General features: G+C 34.0%; 1 protein-coding gene across 6 annotated transcripts in view; it reads right to left on the bottom strand.

The window, feature by feature from the left end:
* The window catches only part of SERCA (ATPase sarcoplasmic/endoplasmic reticulum Ca2+ transporting SERCA), a 122,693-nt gene that overhangs the window by 85,390 nt on the left and 17,111 nt on the right, over window positions 1-20,192 (bottom strand). For 5 of the 6 annotated variants that reach the window (XR_014133026.1, XR_014133027.1, XM_081770982.1 and 2 more), the window contains exon 2: window positions 11,689-11,881. Coding sequence is in view for 4 of the 6 variants with exons in the window: in XM_081770982.1 (XP_081627108.1) it covers window positions 11,689-11,806 (118 nt within the window). In the remaining 2 variants the exon portion in view is untranslated. Of the gene's footprint in view, window positions 1-11,688; window positions 11,882-17,933; window positions 18,546-20,192 lie in introns of those variants that run through there. The other variant, XM_081770981.1, reaches the window with a different exon arrangement.

The raw sequence follows: 20,192 nt of genomic DNA, 5'->3' as shown, positions 1-20,192 counted from the left end.
TTATTTCCAGCGAATAGTAGATAATTCCTTATTCAATCAGCAGCAATGACAAAGGAAGAAATGTGTGCTGAACTCGCTAACTCAAAACTGAAGCGAGCACGGTGGTTTAGTGGTAGCGTGCTCACCTTTGGTGCTAGGGGTCCCTGGTTCAATCCCAGGCCAATTCAATTTGTGGACAATCGTGTTCGTGGGTTCTTCCCTCTTCTCCCATTTCACTAACTATTTCATTATATTTACCTTCATTCATCTGTCTCTTTTACCTAATGGGTACAACCGTAGAATGTAAAAATAGAATTTCATTTCATCTGAAACTGAATCAAGATCTTCAATAATATTCAAGTCGGGGGGTTGAAAGGGCCAGGGTCATCCTAATGTTAAACAAACCACACCTAAAAAGGTCTGGCTGTGTGTATTAGCACATTTTTATCTCGGAATCATTTGTCACTATACGGTACACCTGGTCACCTAAAATGTTCACAACTATCAGACAAATACCGGTAATTAGTTTTTTTTTTCTTAAAGTAATAATGGAACCAACTGAATGTCATACAAATACGAGCCGAAACAAAAAGAAAAATAAGAAAGAAAAAACAGAAAGAAGAAAATGAAAACAGGGAAAAATTCTAATCTTTCACCATACTTTTAAAATAATATAAACATCCGATTTTTTCATATAGCAGGGGAAGTGGAGATATAAAGTTTGGGCAAAGACTGCCAGGGATGAAAAGACGGCGTGATGAGAATGGTTACGCCACAATACTTTCATTCAAGAATATTTTCTAATATTTAAAAATAAACTCAACGTTTCATTTTAAAATACTTAAAACTGCATTTTCAGGAGAATTATTGCGTACCTGCAATCTGAACGACTTTGAAATCTGAGAAGTCACAATGTGCATTACCGACATCTGGCCTACTGGAAAAGGGATGCTAAATTTCATCAAAAACAACAAAACTAAATACTTATTCGTGTTACGCAGTGGTGGCTTTAGCGGGTAGGCCGGGTCTACCCAAAAATTTTGAAAAATATATAAACGCTAAAACATGCAAAAGAGTAGTATATTTTCCACTATTTCTATTAATGGTAGATAATTATTTAACAATTAGCATCAACCACTACTGTAAAAGTAATTTTCTACTGTCATTAATTAATCAAATGTGTATATGTCCATAAGCAAGGGAGCGGGCCTAGCCAAAATTAAAATACTAAAGCCGCCCCTGATGTTAACCCCGCCCCTATACTTAATGCGTATAATTTTGATAGCGTTTATTACAGAAAATTCAAAATTTCCTATATATTGTAAATTACATAACGAAAAACATCTTAATTTTATTTCAGTGTTCAAAATAAAAGAAAGAAAAATGTATCAAAACTTTGTTCTGTTCTAAGAAAAACAAAATTCTAGCAGTCAGGGGTTAAAAGTCTACGCAAGCATATTATCCATTCAACGCATAGTGTTGTTAATGCATTAATTAATTTTGGAAATTTGGCAACAAAGAAGTCTTCATACCTTTAATATTAAAAGCAATCAACTTACATAAGAAATACTCTGTTCAACATTCTGAGAGAATATTAGTTCTGTTACTGTCATTATACATTATATACTTTCAGCATAGTTATTTAGGTTTCACAAGATTTACTTTTTCTGATACGAGGTACATATGATTCTGAAAATGTTGTTTTTATGGTCTCGACTACAAATATATTTATTTGAAGGAGTACAATGATGGATTTTCAAACTAACTGCATATCATTGGATGAAGAATTAGAACATAAATCTAGAAACATCAGAATTGAAATGGAACATAAATTACAAATATATATCGCACATTCACGTTTATTGCTTCAGTCATTAACGTAATGACAAATTAGCAATCACCTGTAGTTACAGAAAGGAAATCTTTTGAAATGAAAACTATGCTGCAAAGAAAAAAAAAAAAAGTCCTTGTAAAATACATCCGAACAATCCTATTCAAGGCGGTGGCCCACTCCACAAACAAAAACAAAATCGCTAGAAATCGATCCGCAGAAACAAGGCAAGTGCTCGCTCACAGATGAAACTGTGACGTCATAACGTGCCGCGAAACGACAGCTGAAAGCAGGTATGACGTAAACAGTGGTTCAAGGTGACGAGCACAAGAGAAAAACTGATGCAAAAATCTTCTGCTCACACACAGTCGTTATCCATGATGACCCTCAACGTTTGCCTGTTTGGATACGAAAGGTCGAATAAAGAAAGAAAGAAAAAAGAGAAAGAGAACAAAAAATCAAAAACAAAACTAAGAGCGTTTATCTCACGAATTATAAAGACACGCGATTCACGTTACCAAACAATGAAAAATTATTTACGAGGCTATGAAATATGCAAGCACGAAAATCCGACAGTAAGAGTAATGACGTCAAAAGACATTTTGTTTTCTAGCATGGCTGCATTCGAAGTATCTTGGCAAAAACTATTTCCTGTCCTTTATTTCCCTGTTCTTCCATATTGCAGTCCAGTACAATGGCAAGTGAAATCATACACGTGATTTTCTTCCATTTTAAGGTTTTATTTCTAAATTACAACGTCATTAAAACGGCTAAAAACGGAAGGTCGAACAGTAAAAATATTGCACAAAGCTGACTGATTACCTGAATAATCTGATGATGTCACTATACTAACTGATAGAAATGCTTTACTTCATCCGATACAAGTAGTTATACAACACCGTAACTTCTGATTATAACTGCCTCTTTAATGTAATACAAAGGTTATAAAGAACGGAACCTATTAATCAAGAATGATATCCGGACCTAATCGGGTTTTACATTTGTGGCATAGTGCTATTAGCAGCTTTTGAGCCGCAGACGATATGCATAGGATATGTTCTGGGTATAAGGCTACAGAAAAATTCAGTGATTTTTTTAGAAATAGATAAACTTAAATCAAGAGCATTTTATAATAAATCAAGAGCATTTTATAATAATACATCCGAGTTTTAAAAAGAGTCATCCGATTTCACAAGGTTATAACGTTTACACGAATAGAGACAGAACCTCACAGTAAATTTTAAAATACACTTTAAAACTAAAAGTTACCCTTTCCGTTGATGCCAGTTGCTACTTCAAAGTTCCCGGTTCACGTGATTGGCGGTAAACTTCGATGCTTTGGATACACAGGGTGTCTCAAAAAGTCCTCTGACATAGGGTAACTCTTATTACCAGAAAAATGAAATGAAATCTTTGAGTTTTACGTCCCACGGTTATGCCGGTTAGGCTGAAGGAGACGATGACGATGAGTAATGAATGAAATGGTGGAATGAAGAAAGTGGGAGGAAACGGGAGAACCCCGAGGAAACCCACGCACACGGTGTTTGTCCATCACAAAGTTCACTTGGCGGGGGCTGGGATCGAACCAAGGACCCCAAGCACCGGAGGTGAACGCTCTACCACTGAGCCACCGCGGCCCTCTTGTTACCAGAGTTACAACAAAATGTAAGAGGGAAAACCATCTCCAAATATGATATTTTTAATCTATAGTGAAGGAATTTTTTTAATTCGGACGAGTCGTTTGGGATATACACTCTTTATGTGCCCAATGTGAAATAAAAATGCAAAGTTGCCATTAACTGAACCCACATCATAAGTAAATGAAGTTATTGTTTGAAATGGGGACTGGTCATCGGCACGTTAGCGTAGAAGACAGAAACTTCATTCCCTTATGTTGTGGGCCCAGGTAAATGGCAACGTTGCATTTTTATTTCACACTGGGCACAGAAAGAGTGTACAGCCCAAACGACTCGTCCGATTAAAAAAAAAGAAATCCTTCGCTTTAGATTGAAAACATCATATTTGGAAATTGTTTTCCCTTTTACATCTTGTTGTAACTGTGATAATAACAGTTACCCTATGCCAGGGGACATTTGAGACACCCTGTATAAGACTCCTTGACTGGAAGCTATAGAAGTGAATGGGAAACGAACACGGGCCAGCCAAAGAAGTGGATAGATTGTATGAAGAACGATATGATGCATTTTGGTGTCACAATGGATATGACAAAAGATAGAAACAGGTGGAGGACAGCAATCCGAAAATATCGACCCCAAATAACTGAGGAAAAGCTTTAGAAGAAGAAACTTAATATATATTAACCAACCTTTACATATGAGTTTTAAAAACATGAAATGAAATCTTTGAGTTTTACGTCCCATGGTCATGCCGGTTATTCTAAAGGAGACGGTAATGATGAGAAATGAATGAAAATGATGGAATGAAGAAAGTGGGAGTGAAAGGGAGAATCCCGAGAAAACCCACGTACACTGCCTTTGTCCACCACAAAGTTCACTTGGCGCGAGCTGGGATCGAATTAGGGACCCCATGCACCAGAGGTGAACGCTCTACCACTGAGCTACCTCGACCCCAAAATCTGACAAGCGTCTAAACAGTAATGTTCTTTACCTTTTTCTCTTCCTCTCCCTATCTGATGAGTCTTAGCGAAAAAGATTAAGTGTACTTTTGCAGTGTTACGACTGTCTTCACTACTTTCTGCTAAGTAATCCATTATAATTCGTGTCCCATTAAGAGCGACTAATTTAATAGTCTTAGTAAGGTACTGCATAATTACAAAATAGTAAATATTTTTTTTTTTTACACTATTGCAACCGATATATATTTTGATTTAAGAATGGAAGATGACACTCGGTATATGTCCTCCATGACTTGCAAATGCAGAACTTCACTCTCCCGATTAAATTTATAATTACTTTTGCACACATTTCTTAATTGATGTAGCTTGATAACACGTTCAATTTCCTTAATTTCTTGCACTATTCGGGATTGGCTTGCATAGACTTGAGACTTCCCCAACAAGAGATTTGAAAAGCCCCAACAACAAGTAGTACCAAGAAGCAAGGTCACATGACTAAGCAGGCCAGTTTTGGTCATCAATTATAAAGAACAAGTGGCCCGAGAATTTATCACGTAGCAAAACAATAGTCTCGTGAGAAAGTTGAAAATGAAGGCAAAATCAGTAATTACTGTCTTCAATGAGATAAGAGTGAATGCTTTTTCCCTATTCATGAATTCCCTTTGTACTGTGTAAATGCTTCTTTCAGAATCTAAATGCTATAATTTTTTTCTATATATCTTTAAACTTTAATATGAATAAAAGACGAGTGATTTAATTGTTGTTTAGAGAAATGTACTACCTTCATTAATCTGTTTTCAAAACGCATTTTCACCTATTTTTCTATCTTTTTTTCTTTCTTTAATCCATGCTATGTTAACTTCTACTTTACTTATGAGTCCAGGGTTGGTAATAAAACCTAATTTTAAATTTCTTAATATGTCATATTATATGTAAGAACTAATATTTATACGAGGACCATTTCATAAGTAATTGTAAATGTACTACAGCCCCGAAAAAGCTACAGCAATGGAAATCCATTACGTGCGTTTGAAGGCTACACGAATATGCTTTTCTATTCCATCAACAAGTGGCGTCTGTGTACGGAACCTGACGGGACGGAGAGGACAATAGAAAAATACAAACGTGTGAATTCATTGCTCGATCCAACTTTAATACAAATGAATACAGTAAAAGAAAAGAATGGTACGAATGTACCAGACAATTAACACCCTTTATATAGGTTTCCCAACGATAGGGAAGGCGTTGACACGTGATTCACATTGACGGATCACACAAAGCCGACGATAATTAACGCCTTCCACTTCATTGGCAAGATATGTCGATATATGGGCAACTATTTAAAGGGTGTTTGTTGTTTGCTACATAAAGATCGTACTTTTCTTTGTACCGTTATATCTCAATGTCATTTGTACATATTAAAGCTTGATCGTACAATGGATTCGGATGTACAGTCTTGTTTAAGAAAAAAAGAAAGAAAACAACGTGGCCAACCACCTCTTTTTGAAAAGCCCTGTGAACTTCCTTTGGCCAATTGAGATTTTTATTCATACCTAAAGTATTAGAATTTCCTACCTACGGATGCCAGAATATGACCTAAATCAAGATGAATGGACACAATTCCTTTATCAATATCTGTTATCAATTTGCTAGTCTTCGGAGTTTTTCTCGTTTTTGGAAGCTCGAAGAAACAAAGAAAGCAAAGATTTTCGATTACCAGTATTAACCAGGCAAATGTAGTAATATTCCTCCTCAACTTAACTTAGTTATTTCACCTTTATATTATAATTAGATACTGAACAGAAGTCCGATACGTTCAGACTATGAAAACTGGTAGTTACAATGATGAACAAAGGTAATAATAATTTTTATTGTTACTGTGAAATTACAAGCGGAGTAAAATGTCTCCTAAATTTTCGGACATTTGTGCCTCCGTCCATAATCGTAGCATTAAATAATAATAATAATAATAATAATAATAATAATAATAATAAATAAATAAATAGGAACTTCCCGGTTTTCTTACCCTCTTCTCTGTAATATCTAAAGAACTTACAAAGGAGAGTTTATTAACATACATCAAACTTGAAGTAATTCTAGAACTTATTTCTTTAACTATCGAGGAAATGGTAGTAAATTTAAAGTAATAAGTTCAGTTGCTTCAAATTTAGCGTATACTAATGAAAACTATTTTCATACAGTTTTATCCATTATAGAAACCAAGTTTCTACTCTTTGTCAAGAAATTTAGCAGACCTACTCAGAATGTTTACAAGAATGCAAAACAGCAATTGTTATATTTGATCGCGCACAGCATCACTTGCTTATAGCACTAATTTAATTAAAAATAACGAATAGATATATATATTAAAAAAAAAAATAAAAAAAAAAAATAAAAAAAAAAACAATAAGATTATGTAAGGAAATAACTTACGTATTTGTGCAGAGATTTAATTTATCAAAAGAATTGTGTCGGTTATCCATTTGCATCCCATCTCTGAAGACGGTTGAAAACTTTTTTTTTTCTTTAATAGTTTAGTAAAAAAAAAAAAAAAAACTAAGTGGAAAAGTGGACTAGAAGTGGAAAAACCACACTCTCCTTCGCTGGTATATGCTTACATGTTTAGATTTTGTTCCCAAACACGTATGTTGCAAAACCATAATTTTGACAAGTGCTATTGCTCAATAATAATTCCTGGTATTCTTTGGTACAAAGGGGATACAATGAAAATCTTTAATCATTAAGAGCCTGCCATACTAAAAATAATACAAAATTTGCCCTTCTTCTTTTACTTGTTTCTCCTAAACTGAACGCAGATAATGAAATGCAACTTATAACAATCATAGATAATGTTATTCTACAACAGAAGATATGAACCTGAAGAATTTTCAGTGTTGCCATCCACAGAAATTAGTGTTGCCAGAATAAACCCCGAAATCTAAGTTAAGGCAGCGACTAGAGGAACGAACTAAACTGGATCTGATTACGTATTATGTTGTTTTGGTATCCTGTAAACTACTTTTTAAATAACATTATTTAATTTTAATAACTGTATGTTAGAACTATTTTGTTTATTACAAACTAAATACAACTATTTAAAAAGTAGTCCACAGGATACCAAAACAACATGATACGTAAACAAAATGCACTTGAATTCGTTCCTCTAGTCGCTGCCTTAACTTAGATTTTGGGGAAATGTTATTCTGGTAACACTGTAATTTCTATGGATGGCAACACTGAAAATTCTTCCGGTTCATATTTTCTGTTGTAGAATAACATAATCTATGATCGTAGTAAGTTGCATTTCATTATCTCCTCTTAACTTATGAAGAAACCAGAAGAAAAAACGTTAAATTTTGTATTATTTTTAGTATGGCAGGCTCTTAATGACTCTATACACAACTATTAATCCTGAAATGCCATTGTTTGTTCGGATTTCATGTATTAATTTTACTCTGGACATTTCGTTCCAATATAATATTGTCGTTTTGACTACCGTAATAACGTCACTGATAGACTACAAAAATTACTACGAGATGAATTGGTGATCTTACGGATTTACGAAGTAAAACGTGATTGCGACCAAACACATATCGCTTGACAAAAAGGAACATAGAAACCAGGAAAGAGAGATACGTAAGGCACGTTGAAGATAATTACTTTTAGGTATCAGAACTATCGAAGCATTGGTTTGGTTCTAGACATTTCATTAAAAATTTAAATACTCCCAGCAAAACCTTTACAGTTAGATGGATGGAAATTATGCTATATTTGAACTGAAAATCTGAAGTTAAACTTGGATAAAGGAAATCTCGATAAACAATGAAATTACACAATTAATACTATCTATAATCATCAATGGTGAAAACTTTTTCTCTGAATTTCCCTTGTTCAGAAAATTATCAGGGAATTACTAATAACACGAGCAAAACATCTTTCACGATTATGGATTGGAAATATTGTTTTTTTCAAATAGAAGGTTTAAATATGTAAACATTCTACCAATGAATGGAAGTGTGTCAGTTTCCCTTCACCCTCCCTCTTAAATATATACATATATATAAACTACAGTGTAATTCACGATTATAAGTCACACAAAGGATAGTATCTGCGCAAGAAATGAAGTAAACTTTGGATTCAAACCAACTTCTGAGATGGGTCTGTAGACAGTTGCAGGTAGACAACTGAACCAAACAACTACCTAGTTTTACATTCATTAAAGGAAGTGCGCTGCGGGAATTTTAACTTTTGACGTAAATCATCACATACCGCTAGAATTAAAACCCTAAGTATTTGCCAAATAGCCTCTGAAAATAGTATTATTATACAGAACTCAGGGGCTAAAAAAGTATTTGGACAATGAAATACAGAGTTCAAGAATCTGACAAAAATCATATGGCAATTGTGTAAAACTAACTTACACCACGTTAACCATTTCTGTGCAAGGCATTAGAAAAATAATTTGTTTCTTTTGAATTCATCAATTAAGTTCATTCATTCTTCTTTCCTAATGCTTTGTGGAAGGGTATCGTGTCAAACGCATCGGATGCCAAGTTCGATCAATACCATTTTTCTTCCTAACTACACTTAATTCTTTCTTGCTTGTTTCCTTACTTTGTGAATTCAATAGTAATTACCTCGACTCTAAATCTTTCATTTTATATAGCTGTCTTCAAATAGTAAACTAAGGAAAATATTAATACATGCAATTGGTTGCGTATATTACTTTGTGTATCACAATATCTGCAACTTGTAATTTCGTACACAAAATTCAGATGTCCTTCCAGAAAAACACTTTCTATCAACATCAATAATATATCGGCAAATGCAAATTGAACCCAACGGATAATGCTAAAGACGACTAGCTAACAAAATATCTCGAAAAAAAAAAAAAATAAATAAAATAAAATAATATATATATATATATATATATATATATATATATATATATATATATCCAGTAACAATTCTACTCCCAATTTTTACTGATGGATGCATATTTAATATCCAAAAAAGACAAAGACAACTTACTTTGACATCCTAAATTATAACACATTATTTATTTAAAGATTTTTCTCGCTCTTTCCTCGATGTGTCTTATTCCGCTGCTTTCCTTAACTGTTGTCACGATAAAAAGATTTTTCAGTCTAGAAAATCTCGAAATTGGAATAAAACACCCTTTCTAAATGAATATCTATAATACAGGGTGTATCAAAAGTCCGGGGACAATTTTGTCATATGATACGAAATAATGGAAGGTTGTTGAAAGTAGGTGGCTTTCAATCTGAAATGATAGATCTTTTTCCAATCGCAGTAGCCATTTGGGCTCCATACTGATAAGGTGACGTATGTTACATGAGAAGGCAACATTCTTAGTTTAATAGGCTATTCTCTTGAACTTCTCATTATACCAACAATACAACATTCTTGGGAACGGATTTGACGTGCTTTACGTTCGCCTCACAACACGATGTGCATGTTCACGTGGCATTTTTGCGTACCTCTACATTTTGTTCGAACAGCCAGCTGAACTGAAAACGTTGTTTCTTCATTTAATATGGGACGCCTTACCAAGACCAAAGGGCTGGTGCGATTGGAAAATTTAGCCCCATTTTACATTATAAACCGTCCATTCCCAATTACTTTCCTTTCTTTTCAACTTTTCAGGCATAAAAAGTTGGCCTATGGCCCCCAGTCTTTTAATATATTTGGTATTTCATTCCACACCTCATAATTATGATGAGCAAAAGTGCTCAAACATTTCACTTGGGTCATTCCACGTCAAGTTAATCAAATTTTCGACCATCTTGAACTTGACCAATTCCGAATTTTGCAATATTTGGCATGTACAAAGTACTCCTAGAGATAAAAGAAACAGCAAAGTTTCAGATTTTTATATGGCATAGCTGTCCAGTAGGAGTACTTTAAAGCCCGAGAAAAAAAAATCTCTCAACATGTAATCACAAAATTAACGATTTCTCAGGCCAAGGTGGACATGGAAGGATGAAAATTGTACCAAATTGTAGCTTTAGTAATGAGTTTTCATTTCATATGACTACTATTGAAGAAATTTTAATTTCAAGGTCATTACGGTCAAAATTTGACCTTCAATTTTACAAAAACCTATCTCAAAGAAACTTTGGAAAAATACTTATAGAAACATGTGAATTTCGACATTATGTACAGAAAGTTTGACCCTAATGACCTTGAAATTAAAATTTCTCCGAAAGTAGTCATGTCGCACATCAAATGAAAACTCATTACAAAAGTTACAGTTTGGTACATTTTTCATTGTAGCCTGCGAAATAGTTAATTTTATGATTACATGTCGACAGAAAATGGCGGATTATTTTTTCGAGCTTTGAAGAACTGCCACTGGACAACTATGACATATAAAAATCTGAAACTGCTATTTCTTTTATCTCTAGCAGTACTTCATGCATACCAAAAATGAAAGACATCAAAGTATTTTTTTTTTTTTTTGGTGGTTTACCTGACGTGAAATGACCCATTTAAATAAACCAATACTAGATAAAAAAAAAAAAAAAAAAAAAAAAATCACAAATGTTTAATGCATTGCAAACATACTTCAATTATTGTACTAGCATTTAAAATGTCTAAATTGTAGGAAGTCCAGTTCCACATTCTAACCATTAGTGTATAATTGTGGCGTATTTCCAATACATTTGTGAAACACTTTTTTACCTAATAGCGTTTACTTCAAGAGAAATAATTTAGAACTTATGTTGACCACAACCACGACGTGTGGAATGAAATGGTATAGGCTTTCGCTTAAAAAGGGTATTTTATTCGAAATAACAGGGACTTCGAAACTGAAAAATCCCTTTATCATGTCAAAAGTTTAGCAGCGCTGCGGAAGACACTGAGAAAAGGGTATGAAATGCCTTTAAAAAAATGCCCATGAAATGAAATATGCCTTTATGCTGTGTAGGCTAAAGAAGATGGTGATGAGCAGAATGAATGAAAAGATAGTATGAAATGGGAGGAAGGGAGACAACTCAGAGAAAACCCACGCACACGGTATATGTCCAAAACATCCCACGCCATGAAACAATATGTGTTATAATTTAATATAACGATGTAAGGTATGATGCTTTTGTCTAGATTTACATATTAATTCCACTTGCACATAAAGTTATAAATTAGAATGCACGTTGTTTTGAAGATTACATGAGAATAAGGAAAATTTCCACATTAATCCCTCATTTGGCAAACAAGTAAGTCACACGTAAAAATACAAAAAAAGAAAGAAAAGACTCACCATTAGGACCATATTTTTCTTGATTCCTTTTTACTTGGTCCGGAGAAAGTCCTCTCTCTGGGTCAACATTGAAATAGTTAAGAACTTCTTCTACCGTTTTAGTATGGGCGTCATCCATGGTTAACGAGTTTCTACCTCCAGGTTACTAAAACTATACCACACACCCCCCTTGTTGAGTTATGTCTTGCAACAACTGAAAAACAAGAAAAAGATATCGATTGAAAACCAATGAATAAATATAAACAATAAATTTTAAAATGTTACTACTCCTTTAAATGTTACATCCTTACAAAGTATAACATGGCAATGAAAGATCTATGCTGCTTCCAACCCATTTTTATCACTTCATAACAAATATTCTTGTGAAAATAATATACGGCAACAGTGTAGCCATGACAGTAACTACATGATGTTTAACCGGTTAACCCCTTCGTCATGTTAAGTGCGTCGCTAGCATTGCATCAGGTGCTTTGTATTGAAATATTGGATACACAAGCTGTGGGTGGTCATTGCAGATAAAGGCACACTGATAGAATCAACCATTATTAAACTAGATACAAACAAAGCTACAGCGATATCCTTATATGCTCAGAGCTTGAATGGTTAAAATAAGTTCTAATACATTTTCGAATTTCTTCACTCCTTTAAAGTCATACAAGTGTAAACACAATATACCCTAAATTTTAACCCTTTCCTGTCCTATCTACGGTAGAACTTCTCAAAACGGGAAAACTTCCCTTTAATTATCTTGCATTGTCATGTAAACAGCTCAAGTATGTTTTACCGTGTTCTGTGATTCTAACTGGTTTCCGCGCGTCAAAATACGAGCGAGTTTTAGTCTAGGATGGTTAAATAAGCAGATCATGTGGCCAGAATGAAAATACGAACTTTTTCAAAATTTTAACTGCAAATCCAACCGGAGAAGCCCATTAGCAAGATGCAGGCGCAGATGCGAGGATAATATTAAAATGGATCTCACAGAAATAGAAAGAGAAAGAAACTGGATCAAGTAGGTTAAGGACAGAAGAGAATGGGGAGCTTTCATAAATGCGACATCAAGCCCTCGGGTTGCATACGCCATTGACTTAGTAATTTTCTGTGCAATATTTCCACGGTCTCAACGAGAAAATCCGGCAAATAATTAGAAATTGTAACAGATTTAATATTTACGCATGGTCTACAAAAATGATCTATACGTATTGTTTTAATGTTTGCACGGAACTTAAATTCAAGAATTTCCTAACTCATGATATCACTAATATAATGGTAAAAAAGTTGAAACACTTTTCCTTTTGAAGCAAGAATTGAATATATTGGTAGTTTATCACACTTTTAGCTACTTCAAATTCTTTGAGCGATTAGTGAAGCCTGTCCTAACTCATTTGATTGCTGAACAATTATTACAGCTTCGTTTTACAAGGACACAAGCCCTTGAACAAAAACACTTACGAGAATCTTGTACCCACAGTACAAAAAATTTAAATAAAAGGTTAACTTTCAACAGGTCCCACCGCGCCAAACCAATGTAAGTGAACAAAACCAAACCAAATGTAACCTAATCTAACCTGACATAATTAACCTAACCAAATACAGGCCTAACCTACCTACTTATTATTGTCATGTTGGACAGCTGGCAGAGGTTAACACTTTCAATCCTACTGTAGTTTCAGAACGACAGGCTGTAAACTTACGTTAAATCCGAGTGTCGTTCGGGAACGACACGTCCATTTAAAATTTAAAATAAAAATCAGAAATGAATTTTGTATGCTCTTTTATTTGAGAAAGTAATTTTGAGTGCTTTGTAAATTATCTATTGGCAAATCTGATTCAAGAATGCCTTTCAGTCATTGTAGAAAGAGAACTAAAGAAGGTATATCATTATCATTCATAAACTCCAACATTATTACTTTCCAATAAACACAGTTATTGTTCCAGTGATTTTTCAAATATCTCTTGTTTGGAAACTGGTATCTTCTAGTAGATTGGTACTTTTTCTTTTATTTCTGAAAGTTTCAACCGTTTAGAGTAAAAACTTAAGATATGATTTTTCTTAAAAATAACCCTTATTTTCTCCAGGACACAGGACTGTCACTTTAAATACCCCTAGCATTGAAAGTGTTAACAGAGTACACGCCTAAATAAAACAAAGGGAAACTGACCTAAAATTGCAAATTGGATTTTCTGTGCTATTTTTATAAGGAAATTATCGTCCTTTCTTATCTTCTTGTTTTATCCTTCTTTCTTCCTATCCACACCCATTTCTCTCTCCCTCCTTTCAGAAAAAAAGAAAGAAGAAAAAAGAAATCACGGGCCCATGAATACACATTTAATAATGTCGTTAACTATGATCAATGCAACTGAAATAGCTGTTGGAGTTAACATAAATCTATCACCGGTATTGTCGGCAGTTACAACAGCAGTTTTCACATGTTATTACGCTTCCCAATTTATTTGAATTTTCTATAGAATTAGGCCTACATCAAAAGTGTTAGCAAATGCTAAGTTATCAGGTAAACTCAAGATGACAAAAATAGATGAAACGGTAACCATGCCATTTCCTGTACTTTCAACTCAGCGACATCCATGACAAAATTTACTCTCGACAGTCTCACAATGTTATTATTAAGTTAGAAATGAAATGAGCTAACGTAACGAAATACTGATCAATTAAATTTAGAAATAGTACCATATGCTATATTTATTTATTGTAGGCCTATAATGGTCCAACACACTTTCATTCTCTTGATACACTACTCATACTTCCCCTCCTACCTATTTCAGGTAATAAATATATTTTTCCTACTTACAGCTTGAAAGGCAAAAATATTTGGTAGATAAATTTTCTCTCTTCAATATAACAAGTACCAACAAGAGTACGGTACTTCAATTGATCTGAATACAATAAAGGGAATATCAGAACTTATCATCATACGATGACTCCGTCAAAGTACCAAAATGTAATTGTTACTAAATGACTAACTATATGTGGTGTACGTCATGAAGCACAAAATATAAACATCTGAACTTGATACAAACTATGAAAATTTATTTACAATCCCAAATGGTAACAATTAAAATATACGATACGTCTTACTCGTGATCGCGAGTTCTGAGCAAGTTACTAGTAGTTTGCTACTCAACGTGTAGAGAATAACCAGCAAATGCAGATCAAAACTTACTTAAAATAGAAGATGGATAATTTAAATAATTATAGAAGAAAATATCAAAATCAAAAATTATGAAAACAAACGTTGGTGTGCATTTAAAGCTTCCTTATTACTCAAAGGATGCTAAGTTCAAATCAAAGTTCTTTTCAGATCTGAAAACAGTTGTTTCCAGAAACGGAGTGAGATACAAGTTCCTAATACCTTCACCGTGTGGTGGAAAATTATTTCATCCAAAAATCCCTTCAGAAAGCATAATTTTTAAAGTACCGGCACATAGTAAGAATACAGTACAACCACACGAGCAGATTCACGGGGATAATTTATTGTTATGTTACGATAATAGAAGCTGGAAGAAATATATTTCACCTAAAATATTCAGAAAAAAAAGTAACAGCTTCGATGAAAAAATTGCGTAACGTTCTCTGGACTATGCTACTTATAATCTGTTGAACATTTCAATAATATAGTGTGTCCTTACACTTCAGAATCGGATAGATAAAGTTTAACGTCCGTTATTTTAGTTTGATGTTTTGCATGTGATCTATTCGACGATAATCTTCGGAACTGAATTTAAGATAAGTAAAATTCACGAACTGTGCGTAAATAACACGGGCATTTATTTCGAAGCTGGTCATCCGCTTGGACTTCGACAAAAAGTGTAACAACAGCTACGAAAATTCAAAAATAATAAACTTTTAACACCGCTTTGAAAGGGTATAACAGATTAGGGTAAGGTAGGATAGGGTCGGGTTAGGGAACTTTGGACTCATTTTGTTAAAATTAATAGAGTGTAAGTCCTCGTCTCTGCAAAAAGGATACCAACTGGAATGTCTCTGTACACCTGCAACCATGTTTAGAACACAAATGCTCGTTACTTTCCCACAATCAAACCGTGTGGTAACTTTCCCGAAGTAGATCCTTCCGCTTGCCAAGTATGTCCATGTTTATAACCGCTAAAAGAAAAGGGTTAAATTCCAAAGTTGGGCGTCCGTTTCCAGCGAAATTTTTAAAATTTACAGGAAATATATGGATAATTTGATCGTTTGTGTGCTTGATAATATATAAGAGTCTCGAAAAATCTGTTTATTTCTTATATATAAGCGGTTATAAACATGGGACTATATGGCGAGCGGAGGGAACTACTTGGCGCAAGGTAACCGAACAGTTGCATTGTGGGAAAGAAACGAGCATTTATGTTACCAACATGGCGAATGTACAAGGGCAATGAACTAGCAGTTTTAACATTTGTGAAGGAATACATTGATAACGAGCAAAATCTTTTAAAAGTTTGTGAAGAGCACGGATTAATGAACCTAATAACAAATTGCAGAAAGTGTGGAAAGGAGATAACAGAAAAAACTTGACGAAAGCGGACGCCCAACTTCGGAATATATGCCAAAGAAAAATAGTAAACACAACTTCCGATCTCCATACATATTATCAAGCACACAAACGAGCAAATTATCCATTTCCTCCCGGTAAATTTTCAACATTTTGCTAGAAACGGACGACCAACTTTGGAATTTAACCCTTTCGTTTTAGCACCATGGTCACATGAGACGTGGACCTACAGTTTAACATGGAATCCCAACCACCATAGTATGTTCAAATTTCAATCATCTCCCACCGGAAACTCGTGCACCACAGGCACGCGCGCTATCTACTAGCCAGTGGGGAAGGCTACTATATAAACGCAATTTGTTGTATTTATTATATCGTGTATCTCTCTCTCTCTCTATATATATATAGGTCCTTCAAAATTTTCTCCATGGTTAAAAACGCTGGCGAATGTTCAGCAGAAGAGGCCTAGAAAATGTTACAATTTCGGTGATTTCTGTTCATATTAGAATAAGTTAGTGTAGGGGTCCAGCCTAATTTTCGAAAAAAATGATACAATTTCGCTTATTTTATATTAATATTAGGTTAGTTTATGTTAGGTCTAAGTACTTGAATTATCCATTTCTCCTGGTATTTTGTATGTACTTCTGGACCCCTTCTCCTAAACATTCTCCATTGATTAAAAAAAAAAAAAAAAAAGTGCTGTATAAAACTAGTGATGAGAATCTAGTGTGTCAAGGTATCTCTAAAACACTAATGATTATCAGAACGAACACCGAGAATTACAAAAAAAATCAAAAATAAATACGACGCACAGGAACAAACCACATCGCTGCATCCCTCTTTCCCCTCCCCCCTTCAAAAAGCATGAATTACTGCTGTGTCACCGGACCACACGATAATAGAAAAATAATGATAATATTAGTTTCTCCCCCAAAGTACTAGATTGTGACCATGATACACCTGGTAGTGTTTACTGTTTGAAATACAGCATGGATGTACGGCATAAAAAAAAGTGAATAAAACACGAACCAACTTGTGCTAGGTGGCCACTAAAAAGCACGAATGCTAACCGAGTCAGGGCAGAAGCTTAGCAGGGGGCCCAAGCAACACCGAGAGGATTACAGCATCAAAAGCAACTAACAACAACAAGTATTTTCTTAACTTCAACTATTTCCCTCACCTGAATTCCACTCACTCTACTTCACAAACCAAAATTAATTCTCCAATTCACCTGGTAAGTTTTCTAAAATTGGTCCGAAGATACAGTAGTTAACCCAAAAAGTTTTGTTAGGACAATAATTTACTAGTAGATTTATCTGTAAATCCATGCTTTTATTTTATTGAACATGTAAACCGAATCTAACCGAACTATCTTTCTCGCAGCTTCAAAGTTGTGAAATATTCCGAGTTAGATGTCTTGTTGTTATAACCTAATAAAAATATTTAAGAAAAATCATGATAGATAACATCATCCCAAAAAGGAGAATAAAATCTCAACCTTACATCCTATACATTGATTTCTATTTTTTTGCAAATAAACAAAAGTGAATAAAACTTCTTGCCATATCCTAATATTTTTGATCACAATTTTTGAAACCGGTTTGAGTTAACTGGTTGTTTTAATTTATAACATAGTTTCAGTTTAAGAACGGCTTCTCGAATTATTCACTTTCATAAATGAATTGCATTTTCTCATCTTCGTGTCAACGTCCTTCCCTGTGTTTAACTCACACTTACCTTGTATAATTATAATATTCAATTATAGGCCTCTTTTAAAATTTCATAATTCTGTATTCACAACACAGTTTCTCTCTTCCATGCCACGTGATTTTTTTTTCTACTTATGTACATTCATCCATAATTTTAACTAAAACAACACTGCACAATCACTCTTCCTTGCTATCCATACAGCACAAAACTTGCCAGAATAATAAACCGGAAGTGTGCTTTTGCTTGCAGCTCCGACACGCTGCAGAAATTCGCAATTGTTCTTTAGTTCAAAATATTGCAAGTTATATTCACTATCGATTTCTTTTCATGCCTAATTTACAATAATATAAATAAAAACCTAACAAAACTCATAATAGAACTAAATCTGTCACAAAACCACTACACGTACGACACATCATGCACTACCGCACTCTTTCCCATGCTCACACACTTCGCTCAAGTCTTGAATGTGTGCGTGTCTATGCTGTGTGGATTACGCAGCTGATGATTGATTGTTTATGACGTAGTATTTTCATGCGCGTAGCTAACTTTAAATTAAAATTCACAAGGAGTATGTATTGCATTAAACTTCTCTAATAGTTTATGCTTCCTTGGATTTGCGATAAAGCTACACGTGTGCCACGCATTAAATGTATATATTTATATCGTTTTGCAATAGATTCTAATTTGACTCCAGTTCACAGTGTTGCACAATACTAAGAAACAATATACTCTTCAATGAAAAATTTTAAAATATGTAAAATAAAAGTATAATTAGTATTTTCTTTTTCACACCACATTAATCTATTTCTCGTACGAAGATAATAAAAGACAAGAATTATTATTACTATTTTTATCAAAGATTATTCATTACATACATTAAATAGCTCATGTTTTTAACGAATTGTAGTATGGATAATGTGATATTAATCTATTAGAAAGTTGTGTGATTAAATGACTTATCTAAGAATTATTGGTCTATGTCAATTAATTATTAGCACTCTTCTTTTACTTTTTCCTTTTTTAAAAAAAAAAACAAAGAAATATCATCATTCTTGTTTTACTTTGCACCAGAAATATATTGCAACATAATGGCAACACTTACTATCATGTGGTTTCTTCTGATTGGTCTTCAGCTACATCTTCAGCTAGCTACGTAGCTGACGGCTGACGGCTGAAGCGTGATCACGCTGTTTTAGAAGGCAATGAGAGGTGCGAAATGCCAAGTAATTTGTCAATGATTAATCGAAATGTTTTGTGGTTGCTTTGACCTGCTATGACGTAAAGAATTGAAGATAAGAGGACAATATTCCCTTACCGGAAGATAATAAATACATTTGCACATTTTTTCTGCTAGTATTTGACATGAAATGTGACGAACCCTTCAAGCAGAAATATGTTTGTGTCTTTGGTTTTCGTATCCTCAATGAAGACAACCGAATTAGGTTCTTGATATTGAGGGAGATAAAATTATGAAATTATGCCTAATAGGAGACAGAGGTCTGGAGGTACAGTAATGAGGCAATGACCTCATCCTCTTCCTTATGATTATCTATAGGATGTAATGGAATGTATACAGTAGGTAGTATACGAGGTATTAATTTTACGAAACAACGAGCATATAAGTTGTTGGGTATTTTTGAAAACGGTCGAGTGTATACTGTGACCTACTATAAGTTCCAGCATTGTATCACTGATTATCTGAGACATTAGTGGATCCAGAATGGTCGTTTGGAGGGTCGGATCGCTTCCTGGATGATTTGTACTTAATGTAGAAGAGTTTTACATCAAATCAGAATAAAGTAGTGCAATATTTTATACGTATATGATCGTATAAAATTAACCTTTAAGATGGGAAGTGGCCCCACTGTCCTCCCGTAGATCCGCCAGTGTACTGACAATAGTAATAAACAAGAAATTTATTAAATCAAGATAGCAACAATAATTAAGTATATTTGCCTGAGATAGCCGTATCTAACTTCTCCAAATGTTGCCTTCCCTGTTGGTCAGGTTTACCAATCATATGATTATTTAAGCCTTAATGCTATATACCGCGAAAATAGGTGAATATACGATGATTTTAGAATGCACATGTTTTTTTTTTTTTTGAATGTGCAATAAATAATTATAAAAACACAGACACTGTGTTTTAGACAATCGTCCCCGCTAAAACTAAATTAATAAAGAGTTGAAAATAGCAACCATGCATCTATTCTTCAAATTCAACTACGTTTACTAAGGAGTGAAAATATTGGTGTACAGAATACTTATTAAGAATTAAAAAAA

This window comes from Thermobia domestica, chromosome 9 (assembly GCF_964235325.1).
Source record: "Thermobia domestica chromosome 9, izTheDome1.hap1.1, whole genome shotgun sequence".
Classification (NCBI taxonomy): domain Eukaryota; kingdom Metazoa; phylum Arthropoda; class Insecta; order Zygentoma; family Lepismatidae; genus Thermobia; species Thermobia domestica.
The sequence above is the reverse complement of the archived record's forward strand: the minus strand, read 5'-3'. Positions and strand labels throughout refer to the sequence as shown.